Source organism: Pocillopora damicornis, chromosome 13 (genome assembly GCF_964200805.1).
Source record: "Pocillopora damicornis chromosome 13, jaPocDami1.2, whole genome shotgun sequence".
In the NCBI taxonomy this organism is placed as follows: Eukaryota; Metazoa; Cnidaria; class Anthozoa; order Scleractinia; family Pocilloporidae; genus Pocillopora; species Pocillopora damicornis.
In genome coordinates this window covers 12,346,483-12,363,247 of record NC_142682.1, presented here as the reverse complement: position 1 = coordinate 12,363,247, position 16,765 = coordinate 12,346,483, and the positions used below count along the sequence as shown (strand labels likewise).

At 38.0% G+C, this 16,765-nt stretch overlaps 4 protein-coding genes across 7 annotated transcripts in view; 2 read left to right on the top strand and 2 right to left on the bottom strand.

Moving 5' to 3' along the window:
• Positions 1–168, top strand: part of LOC149035525 (uncharacterized) — a 5,660-nt gene extending 5,492 nt beyond the window's left edge. The window contains exon 7 of the mRNA XM_089191923.1: positions 1–168. This exon is cut by the window's left edge and continues 88 nt beyond it. Coding sequence (XP_089048049.1) covers positions 1–24 — 24 coding nt within the window. The 3' untranslated portion in view covers positions 25–168.
• The window catches only part of LOC113685469 (neuronal acetylcholine receptor subunit alpha-7), a 27,661-nt gene extending 16,336 nt beyond the window's left edge, over positions 1–11,325 (bottom strand). Inside the window, exons 1-3 of one of the 2 annotated variants that reach the window (XM_027203016.2) lie at positions 10,966–11,325; positions 8,733–8,872; positions 1,747–1,791 (exon numbers count right to left, since the gene is read on the bottom strand). In XM_027203016.2, coding sequence (XP_027058817.2) covers positions 1,747–1,791; positions 8,733–8,872; positions 10,966–11,026 — 246 coding nt within the window. In that variant the 5' untranslated portion in view covers positions 11,027–11,325. Of the gene's footprint in view, positions 1–1,746; positions 1,792–8,732; positions 8,873–10,302; positions 10,436–10,965 lie in introns of those variants that run through there. The other variant, XM_089191921.1, reaches the window with a different exon arrangement.
• Positions 3,211–5,994, bottom strand: LOC113685088 (kelch-like protein 24). The gene has a single exon (XM_027202587.2). The coding sequence runs from the start codon at positions 5,873–5,875 to the stop codon at positions 4,046–4,048; it is 1,830 nt and encodes a 609-aa protein (XP_027058388.2). The 5' UTR covers positions 5,876–5,994; the 3' UTR covers positions 3,211–4,045.
• Positions 11,326–13,851: 2,526 nt separating the features above from the next.
• The window catches only part of LOC113684397 (voltage-gated inwardly rectifying potassium channel KCNH6), a 34,301-nt gene continuing 31,387 nt past the window's right edge, over positions 13,852–16,765 (top strand). Inside the window, exon 1 of one of the 3 annotated variants that reach the window (XM_089191908.1) lies at positions 13,852–14,119. The gene's annotated coding sequence lies outside the window, so the exon portion shown is untranslated. Of the gene's footprint in view, positions 14,120–16,623; positions 16,762–16,765 lie in introns of those variants that run through there. The other 2 variants (XM_089191906.1, XM_089191911.1) reach the window with 2 other exon arrangements.

The window sequence follows — 16,765 nt, the reverse complement described above, 5'->3', positions numbered from 1 at the left end:
GATTGTGATTTTGAGAACGAATAGTTTGTTTTTCTGTGTGTTAAAGGAATAGTGTGATTGTACATAAATCACAACTTTTAATCATTGGATTATACCTTTTCGTAAATTAGATTTTCAACTTTCATTCTTCTCATTATTATTAACAATACTATTTTTGAGAAACACAAATGTTAGGTTTTTTAGTTTTTTTTTAATGTATATGTACTACGAAAAAAATAACACGTGACTGAGGAATACTGAAATAAATTAAAAGCTATTTGTAATTGAAGCATGAGATGATTCACGATTTTATGATTCCACCTAGATCACACCTAAGCAATGCAAAAATCTTTAACGCTGAACGTACCCCGTAAGAATACTCGAGAATGGTGAATTTTCCCATTAAGATTGCTCAAAAAAGGCTCGTTAAAGCCCCACAATACGCACCTTCTACTATCAGTACCTTTCCTGCTTCATGCAGTATACATCATATATACGGACTTGTGTAATAATGAATAAGAAATCCTGCAACGACTGTATACGTGCCTTCCACACAAAATCAGTATACCTCATAATTCCTTCCGTATACAACATGTATACTGAAACGAGTACTGGCGTATAAGAAATCCTGCTACAAGTGTATAAGATCCTGCTATTTTCTTGGCATAGCCTGACGTATACTGATCCTTAAACAGTACCTTGTACATCATGACACCTCCTTATAGATCCCGTACACGACTTTGTGTACTGACTGTATAAGACCTACATAAGGGACCGTATTCGGATTATTTCACGCAGATCTCTCCAGGTTGAATCAGAATACTTCTTAGTAAGAGAGTGAAATTGCTCTTTAGAAGCGTACACTGCTAAAATTTTCCATGCAATCATTGGAAAACTCTCCTATTTTATTGCAAACGTTCACTGAGCTTAGCTTCGACAGGCAATTACTGTTCATTTCAGTGATACCACACAAAAGCAATTTTCGAGCCACCCTTCAGTCTTACATAAATGCAAATTAACTCCAAATTAGAAGGGAACAGCTGAAAATACCATTTTATAACATAACTGTTGGGGGAGGTTCTCCCCGCGCTGATTATTGTACCGGTAAACCCACAGAAATCTTAGAATGGCAATATACCGCACACGAAAAATTTGTAACGTACGCGCCTTCGGCTCATGATTTTAAAGCTTTTCTCGTATGCTCCCAAAATCCCCCTTAGGCATTTTTTCAGTAAGCAGAGTGTGGTCTAATACTTTGATAAAAATAATATGAGCTAAAAACTGTAAATAGTTAAAATAAAACATACGATGTACATGAAAAACTTCGAGTAGTTTGCCGCTAGATCGCTTTTCTTTCTTCCGGTCAGATTGGGTTATCTAAATTTATATGATAACAGGAAATATACACGCTTTTTGATTGGCTCTAACCTGTGATCTATTGGACGACAAACACATGGATGACGTCACCATTAAAAACATTTTCTTTTTTTATCCCATAAAACAAATAGATTCCATGTTGCTACAGGTCTGTACAGTAATAAATCAGAGAAGACGTGAAAATGTGGTTAAAACATTAGACACACTCAGCTGTGTCTAGTGCGTTACGTTTTGTTCTTAATACATTTTGACGTCATCTGTGATGTATTACTAAACAGACGCACGGCAACATGGAATCTGTTTGTGAAACAGATCATGATAACTGAATAATTCCATCATTTGTTATTTTTTGAAGGTCTCTTTTAGTGGGATGGCCCTTATTTCTCTTACCTGCCTCACCCATACGTTCGTGGTAATGACTTCGCCTTTTTCATCCTGTAGAAAAAAAAGATAGACACTAGTTCAACAATTTTGGCACGAAATGACCAATTATGAGTGGGACCAAGACTGCTGGATATAAGAAAACTATTACGAATGCCACAGCCAATCCACTATTTCCCAATTTTAACCCCTACGATATCCTTGTACACAACCTCCCATGCCAGCCAACCCAGTGAGAAGACTGGTTTTAAAAGTTGAAAACCCCCCCTCTTGATAATCCAGAGGAAGATTGTTTTAACTGAGTCCTCTATGAGCTCAAGGTAGGAAGTGAGGACTTTCTCTTCTTTAGGATTCCCTTTTCCATAAAGAAAAGGAGAAAAGTTGCTCCTTAAGTAGCTGTTAATCCTTCACACCCTAAAAATGTATGGATATTTCCCATGCTGTTCTCTACTAACTAACATGGAGAGTTTGATAATAAAAGGCTCCTTAATTTGGTGAAACTGGTAAAACCGTAGGGAGAAATTAGGTGCTAGTCATTCTTAGGGGTAACAGGTTAACGGTAACCTCCTTTCCCATCAATCTTTCAGATTTGTAATTTTCTTTGCCCTTAGGTAGGTGCAGATCAGTTCACAGCATACATTTTACAGCCCTTTCCCTCTGATCTGTCCAGGCTGTTGATCTTCATTGAGTCATGGCTTGGTTACACAAGTATCAAAGGAATACCTACAATGTAGTCATAAATGGGTGTATGTTGATGGACCTGTTGCCCCCATAATGTGTTACTATAATAATGACATATACCACTAGTTTTAGTACCATGTGATTACTTAGGGTGGACCACTAGAAACCTAATCAGGTTTGGCTAAGGGGGGGGAAGGTATTTTATTTGATACCAAATTTTGGTATTTTCACTGAGTTAGAACTATTTTTCCTCCATCTTTTGGTAGCTTCTCTTTTGCAATAATGTATAAAAATAGTTTTCCTAATAATTATGAGGAAAAAAAAAGCTTTCTTTAAAAAACATTTTTCCCATCCCCCTTCCCCCCACACACACCCTCACATCATTTTGTTTGTAGTCTGTCTATCCCTGGATGTCAATAAGCTCAACTCATAGCAAATTTTCAAATTACTAATAATTAACTAACAAGGTTTTCTTTTCAGTTTTCAAAACTTAGTAAAAATTGTATCATGTTGAGTAGATATTACTTTTGTTAAGAACTGAGGTCATTGAGCTCATGTTTCTCATAACTGTTCCTTCATCTTTTTTACAAAAAAAAACAACAACAACAATCAAGAGTAGTTGCCATGACCCACCAAAATCCAAGGTTGGGGAAATGGAGAACACCTGACCCAGGTTTGACTGCATAACATGGTGGGTTGGGGTTAGTGTTCCCTTGCTGCCTCTGATTTAACCCCTCTACAAATACCAATACTCAAAGTTCTAAGAAAACTGGACTCAGAGGAAGAATTGTTAGGGAATATGCAACTGCTAACCCCCCGTTATTTTATCCTAAATCACAAAAATAGATATGCTTGATAACAGTTATAAAAATAATGACAATAATAATGATAATGATGACGACAATAGAAATAATTGAGAGTAATCAGTGATAAAGGACTGTGGACAGTCGTGAGCCACACTCGGTAAATAAGTCATACTCATCTGCTCTATGAATGGTAAACTGGATACATTTTAAAGTTTTTAAAGTTACATGTTTATCAGAAATTCATAGTAGTTCAGGCAAGGTTTGTTAAAACATTTACTACTCTAATTTAAGACTATCCATGCTGGCTTATTATCATGTCATTAGAGCCCTTTATTTTGCTTTTTCTAGTAAATTGAAATATAACATAAAAAACATTTCTAAATGAAAGTTTAACCTTTTCACTCACAAGATCAAGTTATTAATTGTCCTTAATGTCTGCCATACCATTCTTTTTTTAATTTGGAGAATTTGGGATGTGATCAACTAATTATCCCTAATTAATATTTTCCTTTATTCTTGTCACTGTCTGCTTGATACCCTTTTAATATTGTAAGGAAAAATTTTTTCTTGATCAACTTATTATACCTAAATGATGTTTTCCTTTATTCTCCTTGATATTCTGTTGATATTGTAATGAGAAATTTTGTCTAGGTCACTCATAGTAGTTAAGGGTTAATGGTTTACAAGCTCAGCCATGGATTTCAATGCTCTAAGAGAGATTTCATATCTCTACTTGGCCATGTAATATCCTCTATGAAACTCTTCCAGAGAGAGACCAACACACTACACTGAATAAAATCTAATTTCTCTCTTTTTCAATTTCAATCTTCTGTCATATGTTTCACAGGAAATTGAATGAGTGAAGCCTGAAGGCAAGAGAGACTTTCAGGCATGGTGCTAACATGGATCCACTTATCTTCTTGGACAATATAACACTCTACACTGTCAAGTTTATATACAGAGTCGTTAGTATCTTCTCCTCCAAACAGATAAACAGCACTTTTCACACTGACTATGCCACATGCAGCACGTGGTACTGTGGGGCTTGAAACCAAGCTCCACTGATTCAAACTTTTGTCAAAGATTTCACAAGTTTCTTCAATTCTTGTAAAGCCCATGTCACTATAACCACCTACAATAATGATTTTTCCATTAGTGATGGCTGCTGCAGCAGAAAATTTTCTTGCATTGTTCATATCTAAAATCTGAGTCCACTGATCATTAGTAGGATTGTAGCACTCAACACTCCTTAAACACACATTATCATCATGACCACCCATTACATAGATGAGCTCCTCAAGGACAACTGCACAGTGTGCAGCTCGAGAAAATGCCATTGGTGACAGAAATTCCCATTGATCAAGGTTACATTTGTACTTCCTAACTTGACGCTTATTATCAGAATCTCCACCAATCAGGTACAGTTCTTCATTAAGGGCAACCAGTGCACTATGTGGATGGAATGGCAGGTTCTTTTCAGTAGAAAACCACTCATTTTGAACAGGATTGAAGCAACATAATGGGATCTCTGAGAAACCTCCAACCACATACAACTGACCACCACATACTGCAGCAGCATGTCGTGTTCGGGGACATGGCATCATAGGTAATTGTAACCACTTCTTTGTAGCAAGAACAAAGCCAAGGGTGGTAGAGGTTGATACTGACCTGTGACCACCAGTAAGAACTACCACTGTCTCCTTAAATTTAAGGCATAATCGAGGCCCTTGTAACAATACATAATCTTGAAAAAGGAAAGCCCTGAGCCACTGAATCAAGATTTTCATACAAGCTGGGTCCTTTATAACCAAGTCCTCTCGATCAATGATCCTTTTAAGACTGTACTTTGACATCGAGGAAGCTCTCACGCATTTCAGGAGCTCTGGTAGTAAGCACTCTCGCGATGCGACTTCGTGCTTAACCCAGATAATCACTGCTTCGTAAACTTCTTCCTCTTTAGAGACAACTATTTCGTCTCGTGAGATCAAGTCCTGTACCCTCTCGAAGTCCAGTGATTTAAAATCATCTGTTTTCACCACAGAGGGAAAATTTTCCATTTTGTAGGAGACTGAGGCCTGCTTCAATAAATCACAGTTAAACTGCCGAGCGAAAGACTCTAGCGCAAGGCAGTTCGTGACGCTGATTGTTCCTTCCAGGAATTTCGAGGCTTTCAATTTTAAACTTGGCAGCATCAAGAAGTCGGCCGCCATAATCAACTCTTGAGCACTCGATGAGTCAGTTTCCGCTTTCCCAGTGTACACAAACTGAATAATTTCATTCATTATGGCACCTGTTACGTTTTTTAGCTCTACGAAGCCGCTATCGTTTTCCCTGAACTCTGAGGTAAACATCGCCCGGAAGTAGGGACTGGCGGCTGTTAAAACACATCGATGAACTGGGAAGTCTTTTCCTTCGGTTTTGATCGTTGTATCGCACAGAATGTTCGATTTCCTGAGCTCGTTGAGGCTTTGAAGCAATTCGCCTTTATACTCTTTATCTAACAGACGCTCCATGCTCGCTGCGGCTTCGTTAGGACAGTGAAGTCTGCGAAGTACGTGAAGTAGTTTACTGGTCACGCCACCTGAGCTTTCACGAGACCAACCTCGTTCCCAGTGTGCTCTCTCTTCCTCTAGGAGGAATGAGGTTGCCATGATACAACGGAACAAAGTCTAAACGAAAGGAACATTCTTTGCAGGTAAGCCAAAATTTGAACAATTGCAGAAGAGAAGCCTGAAAAACTCAGGCTTTAACGAGATTCGAGCCCGTGCCTCCAAGATACTAATTGGGATCCAAAGTAAACAAACTATCAAAACCCTTCCCGTCAAAACGTTTGTCTAAATTTGTATCAACGAAATTAAGAGATCCTCTCAGCTAAGAACACTACTGAAACGAGTAGTTGAAAAATAGAACCTGAAAAAAATTCAGGCCCCTACGGGATTTGAACCCATGACCTCTGCGACACCGGTGCAGCGCTCTTCTAACTGAGCTAACAAGCCAACTGGGTCCAAATAAATGTGTTGGGTCCAAATAAACCATCCAAGTGATGAATGATGATTTTTAGATATATGAAATTCATATATTCTTAATTGATTCCTATTTTTAATTTGATTAATCCTTAAATTAACTGTCATGGGTTCAAATCTGCACGGGCCTGAATATTTTTCAGGTCCTATTTTCAACTACTCGTTTCAGTAGTGTTATTAGCTGCGAGGATCTTTAAATTTCGTTTCTTCACCGCAGTGCGAATATATGAATTTGTATCAGTTAAAGAATGGTCCTTCGGTTAGATAAATGCGCATGCATGCCTAGAAATGTAGATCACTTTTGAGTAGAATGAAAGGTTCGTCATTTCACTGTGGGAAGTTTAGTTACTTAGGCTTACTGTGGGAAAGCCTACTCGACGACGCGATTGAGGTTAACACTTATTCTTCCAAAAAGCACTTCCGGCGTTTATGCGCAGGTGCTGGTTACCTCTAAGTAATCACTCAATCAGCCAATGACCTCTAACTGCTCCCACGGCTCGTTTTTCACATCAGATCGTAAACAATCGAAACAATTCACAGAAGTTAGGGTTTTGGATTAAACCTGTATTTAGTTTTGGTTCGACGACCCCTTCAATATACTCTAAAAAAAATAAATTTTATGATAAAAACTCGCGTGTTTAAGGTGAGGAGAAATTAAAAGAATTACAATAAATCCCGAGCTGTGTTCGTGAGATTGCTCCGTAAGCTTCCAAAAAGTGACGGAATCACTTACTTACAAGAGCGTACTCGTTACTGCGTTACTCCGTTTAAAAACAACCTCATCATAATGGGAAGCCTAAGTGAAGGCCACCGTGGTTTCTTGCTTAAAAAAAAATGATGGATTTACGGCATTTCACTGACATCAATCGATGCAATTAACAATGCGGACGGCACGCCACTAATTACATATCCTCAAGTACATGCTTCTTGACATGATTGTTATTATTACTCAACACACGCCTACATGGACACTGAAGATGGTTTGGCTGACATTTGAAATGGTTTTCACAAACAGAAAGAGTTTGAATTTGTTACAATGCTTAAATGCTGCCCTCGAGAGTTTCTTGATACATTCATTTGCTGACATTCTTTGAAGCATGTCATGTAACTAAGATATGAGCCATTAATTTTAAAGATATAGGTCATTTTAAGTCATGTAAGTGGTTATTTTCAGAGGCATTTGCAATGCTAAATTTATCAACACGGAACTTTCATTTCCATCTTGGATCTTGCGTGTTGAAGTCCTGGCCAAATGAAGAGTTTGGCTGAAGGTCAATTCGTAAATGAGAACTCCATTCACACTGGTTGTTCGATGAAGCCTTTCTTTTTGAGAGCGGTAAGTTTTTAAAACAATTTACCAAAATATGATCCTTACTCTTGAATCTGTTTAGAAGTGATGCAGTGGCATAAAATTATATTGTGCAGCAAAAAAAAGAAACGTTTTCTCGCCCATGTTATCGATAAGAATAGCCTTTCCGATCGAGAAAGTTTCTTCAATTGTTCTCTTTGTTAGACAATTACCGGTAGCTTTGAAAAATCATGCTAGCCGGCTTTAAACTTCCAGTCAAGTTTGGACAAAGGGCTCATTCATTTAACCTCTCTTTAGTAACAATAATTATTTGAAGAGCTCTGAACGTAGGCGTAACGCTGCGTTAGCAAAAAACGCGGGTAAAGAGCACATAATAACAAAAACTGTACAACAAAACAAATCAAAACAAAAAGTAATCCATTCAAAAACAAAAAAAACCGTTGCTTTGCAATGGGTGGCAAATGATCTTTCCAAAGGGCACTTTAGGTCTCGCAAATTCTCGTCAAGTTCACAAATCCGCTTCTTCTGTATTTTATTGATTGTTATTACACACAATCAAATTTCAATGATCTGCAGAAAACGTTTTACGGCCTCTTGCCTCTAAGCTCATGAGCCTTTAGTAGGAAATCGCAATGGCCCTATTGTGGGAAACCGCAGGGCAAACTCATTCTAAATCGAAAGGCTGTTTAGTTTAATCGATTTCACGAGGAGATTTTGTAATCTCGTGGTTTCAGCTGACGCTATATTGACTTTCACCTGAAGAAGTGCAGCCGAGTGCAACCGGTGACTCACCTGAAAATTATAGTGAAAGTTGAAAGACTAGACTGCTTTTCGATTCAGTTTTGTAAAGCCAAACTAATCATAACAGTCAAGATAACATGCACAGCTCTTGTTGTCTCGTAACAGTTCATCACAACTGAGTGAAGATCACGAGAAGCCGATGACAATCCAAATACGAAGGTAAATCATGTAAACCACCACCACTAGCATGGGAAAGCGGGAGTGAGCAATTTCGAACTGTTTCAAGGTTTATATCTGATTGGTTGAGAGAGTGGCGCAATTTTTCTCAGGGAGCACAACGCTGCAAGACTTATTAACGCAAAATCAGATTACTTTGATGCTCATTAGTAAAATATCTCTAAATAGGGGCAAACCACAATAAAACTTTTCACTCACCACTTTCATCAACTGCAGCAGTGCGATGTCTATGAAAATGTGAACCACATCTGTTTCCTTGATCACAGGGCGAGCTTTCTTGTTATAGTCTTTCATAATATTGTTTCGTAGCTTCTCCTCTACGGCGCTTGCACTGCACACTAATAAGAACATTTTGAACCCGTTGATTCACTGATTAATTTTAACCCTTTGATGTTTCTAAGTCTTAATCTTAGGACTAGAACTGATTCCCTGAGCCTTCCCTAATGGCGCTGTCGATCAGTTGTCAATGTAGTGCAAACCTTTAACAACAACACTGACGACACATGTTTTAAACTCACAACTTCAGACGAGAGTAACTCGTTGATTTTTCCACTCCAGGGTGGACATACGAATTCTCCTTACTATGCGCCATACATTTCTTACAATATCAGCTCTAAGAATTTCGAGTTAAATTTAACTTATATTTTAGTTGTTGTTTCTCTTACGTCTCGCCACTTTCTGTTTAAAAGAGTGATTTTAAATCCTTGTAAAACCTTTCCCATCTCTTAAAAAGACGATGGAAAAATTTCATGGGCCCAATTGGCTCCATGGCCTGAATTAACAACGATATCGTGTCAGCGACTCGGTTTCTTTTAGTAAGTTTGCGGAATAGAGCTTTCTGATTCATGGGATGTCCAAGTTGTAAGGAACCAGCGATTAGTGGCAGAATATCCTATTTGCCTTTGGAAACTTAGTTCATTATTGTGTCGTCCTCCTCAACGCTCTTTAAGCGATTGAGTTAAAAAAATATACGTGTCTGCTATGGGTTACTTTTCCTGTGAAATCTTGATCCATCGTCATTGACGCCAGGAGGTCCCGTTGTCCTACTTGTTTGCGATTTCAGGAGGCGAGATAATCTCCTGGTGTGGCTCTAGTTGTTTGCGAACCTTTATGAGCTAAAATCTAGCATTTGATTTTGGGAGGAATACAACCACTTTGAGTGAATTTATAGGGTATATAGATTTGACCGATTTTCGTCAAATTTCGCCAAAACACTCTAGGAATAATGACAAACGGAAGTGTGTCGAGAATCTTTGATATCTGAAATATTTTTCCCGTGGCGTCCATTTACGCAATACGCCTCTCATGTTTTCAGCTACTTCAACTTAAGATGCCGATATCTAAACAACCAATCAGAATATCGAAAAAGCCCGGTACGTTTTTGTTGATTGATGCCTTGTGAATAAGACTGTGCAGCCATTTTGCTCGCGCTGCGGCATCCGATACCCGATAAATTTAATAGAAGAACCTTCGGTCGTTTCACGCCTTACCGGTTCCTGACACTTCCTCAAAAGAAATGTCGCTTAAATTATATTTTTATCGTAAACTGCAGTTGTTAAGCTTTCTTCTGATAGGACACCAGCGAAGGTGGGAATTAACCTTAAAAGCTTCCAAAGGTGACCAGCTGTCAGAACCAATTCAATGTTCTTCTTTCACACTGTCGCAAGGCTAATGCCTGAAACGTCAGCTTTAGAAACTGTTCACGGTGCCGTAATTTAAATTATCAACTTGGTTGATAAAACTACATCATTTGTAAATATTCTCCTACCGACGCAGCATCACATTTTCTTCAGACATTCGTCTGAGTTTAATCTCCGTCCCGGTAGTGAAACCATTATTATAGCCCTTAGCGCACAAAATCTATGTGCATGATACTATCGTTACTATATCATCATTTTGTCACCATAGTCCTCTCTGAATACTGTATTGGTCGCTATCGTTAAGTAAGCGGTTCGCCTCCGCAATTTTTCAGCACCTACGCTTTTTCATTTGTTTCCACTAACCGGAAGCTTGGGACAGGCTGCATGTATCATCGTTATAGAATTTATTTCTTTCCTCCACCCTTTCCTTCCCGATACGCATAAAACTCTAAAATTAGAATCTTAAATATTTGACTGAACGCCACGTGCTTGATCAGTCTGAAAAATCTGAAATTCAGCTTTTCACTTTTTCCTAGAATAAACACAGAAACACCTTTTTAAATCTATATTTTGACTTTCAAAACGTGTTTTGTGACCGGTTATTCTATTTTTTATTATGAGGGAATTTTAAATGTCATGTTGTAAAAAGTCAAACATGAAAATATAACTGTATATTGGTGTCTTATGGTAGCGACGAAAATGTTTCTGGTCTGCTCGTTATAACAAAATTGAAACATGTAAATCTCGCTCTTCCAAGAATGCATACGTAGTTGATTAAAAATTAAACTCACCTGGGTTTTTCAAGGCAAAAGCTATGCAGTGGAAAGTAAAGAGGAATGTAATACCGGTCATCTTGAAAACGTTATTTTTAAGTCACCATCCAATCCTAAAATTATACCAATGTTGTTAATATACTCGATAGAGCTTTGGGGCTCTTCGAGAAATACGTCGTTCTAGTGTAAACCGCATAACAGGTGACCGATGCGATACTTTGGAAAATTCATTTGCTATTCAAATGAGTTAACAAAGGAAACATTGTGGAAGTAAAGAGAAACACAACATCATGACTGCGTTTTATCACAAATTCTGTCTGCAAGATACAAGACATGCTTTTATAGTGGCGTTCGCAAAAGTGGTTCGGGTTCGGGCCCGAAGCCCTGGCCAGGTCACCGTGAGTTGTTTTCTTGACCAGAACACTTCACTCCCACAATGCCTCTCTCTCTCTCTCTCTACCCAGAACTAAAGATTGCACCTGAGAAATCGGGGCTGTTACCTGCAATGGAGGAATACCAGTTGCCACATCCGGGTGCAGTTGTAACCCGAAATACGCCATAGTAATAATAAGACATTCGGCTTACCAGATTTAGTATGTTTTGCTTTGTTACATGCCACTTTCCCCAGTTCTATTCGTCCAAGGCAACGAAATTTCACGTTTTGTTTTTTTTTTCTTACGGTAAGTTTCGCTGGCTTAAACACGAGTTCTGACTAAATGCATAGGTCTGCTTACTGGCCAGCTACAAATGTGTGACTTTGCAGAAGCTAAATTTCAACTATGAAAAAATTGGAACAGTGCACATTAAGTGATGAACGTGTTTTTGAAAGGAGATCTGATCTGTATTCATATAGGCTCTTAAATTTACTTGCAAAACATTTTCGAAGCGTAACTGTGTATTATGTTAAGTTTTGAAGCGTGATTCAGACTTAAGTAGCAGGAACCGAAAAAAACTCAGTAAGTATAATCCTCATAAAACTCTCTAATATCCAGCAACGTTAGTGAGAAAAGCAAATCTGAAACATGAGATTACGTGCAATTTATTTCACTAAACAAAGTTTTGAGGACGGATTGATATCGTTGCCGGGAAATGAAAATGGTAAAAGATGGATACATAATGAAATGGTCTGTCTCGAAATTCCTTCCATGTTAAGGTCCTCTGTCCTATGAGGGGATCGATCAGAGTTCAGGTCATGATGGGATGAAACTGAAACAAAGCAGTGTAACAACAATAACAACGACAACAAAAAATCAGTTAGGTAAAAGCTATTGAAGCATTTGAACAAATTTAAAGAACGTGCCTGAAATAAATACTCATTGATCATCGTAGTCCGCGAGATTCAAAGGAAGGCCAATTCCCTTTCAGGCTGGAGAAGTAAAGATCGCTAAAGAGCTGAATCTTCTCTTACTTTTGTTGAACACAATGTACCACCCCCCTCCCCAACTGTGTGACAACTTGCTCAATTCAAGCAGTTGACCCCTTCTGGCGCTATTTTGCTTCAAAGATGTGAAGTTATCTTCTATCAGGAATGCGAGAACTAATTATGCAAATTGATACATTGACGACACCTTTGTTTGGGTGAAAATTTACTTCTAGACATAATTGCTGGTTTTCCATCATTGTTATATTTTGATTGTATTACGTAAATATATGTTGGAGGCTAATATTATTACAAATAGCAGGTGTACTTCTGTGACCGTCCCCGTATCCCCTTTAAAGGGCACTTCTCATTGATCCCTTCGTGGGGTGGTCGTTGTGGAGAAGTTCGACTGTAATACAACTTGAATTTACTTCGATATCAATTCCGCAAGTGGTTTATTGTTTCGGTTCCAATCACCTGTCCAATGTCAGAGACTACAGAAGATGAAGTAAAACATCATTTACAGAGATGTTTGTCTGCCTTATCTTTATAAGATTCATTTCCCATCATTTATTGCTCTTAACTACTGTGCCTTTTTTTTTAATGACAAACATTGTTTACTACGAGAAAGCAATGTTTAATCATTCTTTTTTAAAAAAGTTCGTTTTGTTGGGGAGTCAGTCATATTTCATCGTAAACACGACATTTGCTGTAATCTATTTTTTATAACTAATTTAAATATCTTTATTATATCTTAGTGTTCTATTTTTAAAATGGCATAACACCTAAAAGTATGCAATAAATCGAGACTAACCTTTGAAACAAAACTTGCTTGTGTTTAGCAGAGACCAGCGACCACTGCGAATACCAAATCTAACAATAAAGGGCATTAACCAGTTAAAATTTAATGTTCTTAAACAATCAGAACTGTCTCCTTTACCATTTGGATACGCTATTTACATGTTCGTGCCTCCATTCTCTGACATTTTATCTCAGTTCTACATGAGTGACGGAAAGAAGACACGATCACAGCATTCCTTTCTTAGTTTATTCGTAGTTAGCGCTCCTTTAAATTCTGAATGAAGGAAAGGCACAAGAAGCAGGACCCCCAGCTATGTATTGGCTTACCATTGTTCGTGTACTTGGACTCAAACAGTAAACTCTTTAGGCAAGCAAAGCCATGATTGTTTTGGGAACATCAACCGCTGTTCAACGCCTGGTTGTTTTAATTTTCTCGCGCAGCAATGAACAAAGGAAATAAAACGCGTAGCCTGTGTCACTCCCACGCTGGGTACCTTGCAATTATAAATTTGGATACGATATTTTACGAATTTCAAATGGTGAAAATTTTACAAAATACTAAACAGAATGTGTGTAAAGCTCATTATGAATTTTTTAATTTATCAATTAGTTAGAATGGAATGCTCGTGGCGCAGCAAAAAACATCTGCTTTGCTCGAGATATTTACCCTTTTGAAAACCAAGCCCGTACGTTGTGGTTAGATAGGATTTAGTAGAAACAAAAATATTTTCATATTTCGAGTTGATAGCTAAAGCGACACCGCCAGTATTTACTCCACTTGGTTCGCAAAATGCTTGCTCCTTCATGGCCTCTTAGTTAAAGATAAGTGATAGACTCGCCAATCGAATGACAAGGATTTGACCGGGTTCAATGTCATTCACATCTAACCACTGAGCATTTCTGAAACACTTTTAAACGAGACTTACATTGGCTTTTTCTGGTCCAAAGTGAGAAGTGAAGCTGTTTTAAGCAGTAATTTGGAAACAGAATTTGTTTGAGATATTGTTCAAGGTGAGTGCCAAATTCAATATTTCCCTGGAATTAGTCGTCTCACCGTTTCAACCGTGCAGCTTCTGTGTTATGACTTATTGGATTTGTTAATAGTGATGTTGGAGTAACTGCGCGCTGAAATGCCGCGGCACTCTTTACCGTTATTCATATCATCACTGATTATGGTGCTTAGAAGATAATACCGAATTCCCACTTAACAAGGATACAAAAACCGCATGTCCATGCCCGGCTGAGTTCTCTTTAACTGTGCGCTTTTTTACGATGAGCCAATGTGAAGTGCCTAAAATGCTGGGGAGATCATGATAGAAAATGAACGTGTTTTTACGGCTCACGTTTCGTCAATCAAAACATTCTATAGTGGATATATTTTAGGCAGGGTCAAACTGAAAGGAACAAATTATCTCAGTTCTATCTTCTACATGGCGAACCCGGTGCCTCTGATACAGCAGTCATTTGGTATTCTTAGACTGATTTTGTGGGCAAAGCTATCATGTCCCTGTTTTCATACAGTTGCAAATTGTACTTGGCTAGCGCGAATTCGAACAAGAGGTAGGAACACCTCTCTAAAGCAGACTATATACATGGCATAAATAATAACGATGAGAGATTTTTTGCATCGCTGCTGCTTCTTTGAACAATGTACTTTGTCACTTGAATTAAATATCATTTTCCTCCGCCTCTGGTCTCCAATCCCCAAATTCTTTCTCCCCTCTCGGCCTCTTTTTACACTGCTTGTGATCCATAAAGTTGGAATTAGTCGCACAATAGCAGCAGAAAAAATTAAGGGGGCACCGTCCTGATCCTTTAACTGACAGTGGTCGGTGAAAATTACAGAAATCCATTTTTACGTTATACCTGACTGAGCGAAATGATAATTCCTTTGGAAGAAGCTGTGTACCCTCACTGCATTCTGTTTCGCTTCTGCTCGATTTTTTAGGGCTGTCGGTGTCTTTTTAATTGCCTCCTAAACATTTCCCAAGTTTTCAGAGTGAGTTACATACAAAATGCTCTACAAAATGCTAGTGAAAGTAATGAATGTTGTGCCAGATAGTTTTATTGATCGCATTTAGTTGCAAGATGTTTCGGGAACTTTCCTCTTTATTGAGGACCTTCTTGATAAAGAACTTAACCCTTTCAGAGCTGAACAAATACCAGATTAGTGCTTCGATTACATATTTTTTTAAGCTTTGCTTGTATCATTCACAGTCTCTCGTGTTTTAATTAACGGATCATTCTATGGAGGATAACACCTGCTGCTGTTAATTTTATTGGTCGAAGCTGTTTCCTTTTTTCTTTCTTTTCTTTTTTTTCCCTTTTATTGGAGTCTTATCTCAGTCTTTTCTAAAAATCGTACAAGGCAAACCACGATCTACGAGAACTCGAAAATTCCATAGCTCCGTCGTCGCAGATCGTTATCAAACAATCCTGGAAGTGTGTTCGCATAGACGTTGGTCCCCAGATAAATTTCTCCCTCTCTTTCACTAAAAGTCTTCCCACTTCTCCAACTTAGCTTGCGTTTTCCGGCCTGGAGAAGGGAGGCAGTAAAAAAGCCTCTTAGTAGGCCAGTTTACGTTATCTTGCATTTCAATCTGCTTCTTATACCAGAGGCCTATTCGAAAGAGGTACATCTCGCTTTAATTTGAGTCGTCTTGGGGTCGTTGAAAATTGACGCAATTTGTTGGGAAATTAAATAGAACAGTTAATCATCAAATCCGAGAGGTTCTGACAGGCAAAGGTTAATAAAAGTAAACACGGTTGGACGAGGATTGAGAAGATTATCTCGCGGATTTCCATACGTAGCAATCTTGAAAACTCAGGCTCAATAATCACGATTTAGCTCCTAATTATTTACAGAACATAGGCTAAGAAACGCTGTATGTGACCGATATGAAAAAATATTGCTTGGAAGAACTCTGCCCAATATTTTTGTTCTTAAGTCTGTAAAGACAACTTATCGAGAAAAATTTGGTTAAAATGTTTCTCAGATGACTCAGCTTGTTGGATTATGTATAGATTTATTCATTCATTATTATTATCAATTCGAAGCAGGTTTTTTTTGTTATTTATTCTCGATATCAACTCAAATCCGGAAATTTTTTAAAAAGAAATAAAAAGAAAAAATTGGTGTTGTCTACAGAACCATTGATAACAATCGGATATGCATTAAATATTTAAAAAATAATGAAGCAGTAAAATCAACAACTCCCGTAATTTAGACGATAAAAACAAATGGTCATCATAATTGAGAGGCGACAAAAACTATCTGGTCGTTAATTGCCAATCTAAATCCAGTCACCGGTGAGACCAAACGCAGAGCTAAGATTTGTGGTTTGTCCTACGACTATTTTGTAAAATTTCGCAAACATCCGGATTTAAATTTATTCTCAAACGTGTTTTCAAAGTTAAAAAAAAAAAAAAAAAAAAAAAAAAAACCTAGATGAATAATCAACAGTAATTTAGAAACTGCTCGACAATTTCCATAGCGAACTCGGTGAAAATAGTTTGTGACGTCAACCGCTGAGCAGATGAGCACAAAGGACACAATTAGAGCACTTAGCTCGTACGGAGTCATTATCCAGCTGCTTTTGTTAAAGAATAATTTATTCAAACGATGCGTAGGGCCATAAATATTGTGGAAACTGGTAA

Excerpts from the sequence above, each read along its gene's own strand:
- LOC113685088 (XM_027202587.2), bottom strand. The coding sequence starts at position 5,875 with ATGGCAACCTCATTCCTCCTAGAGGAAGAGAGAGCACACTGGGAACGA.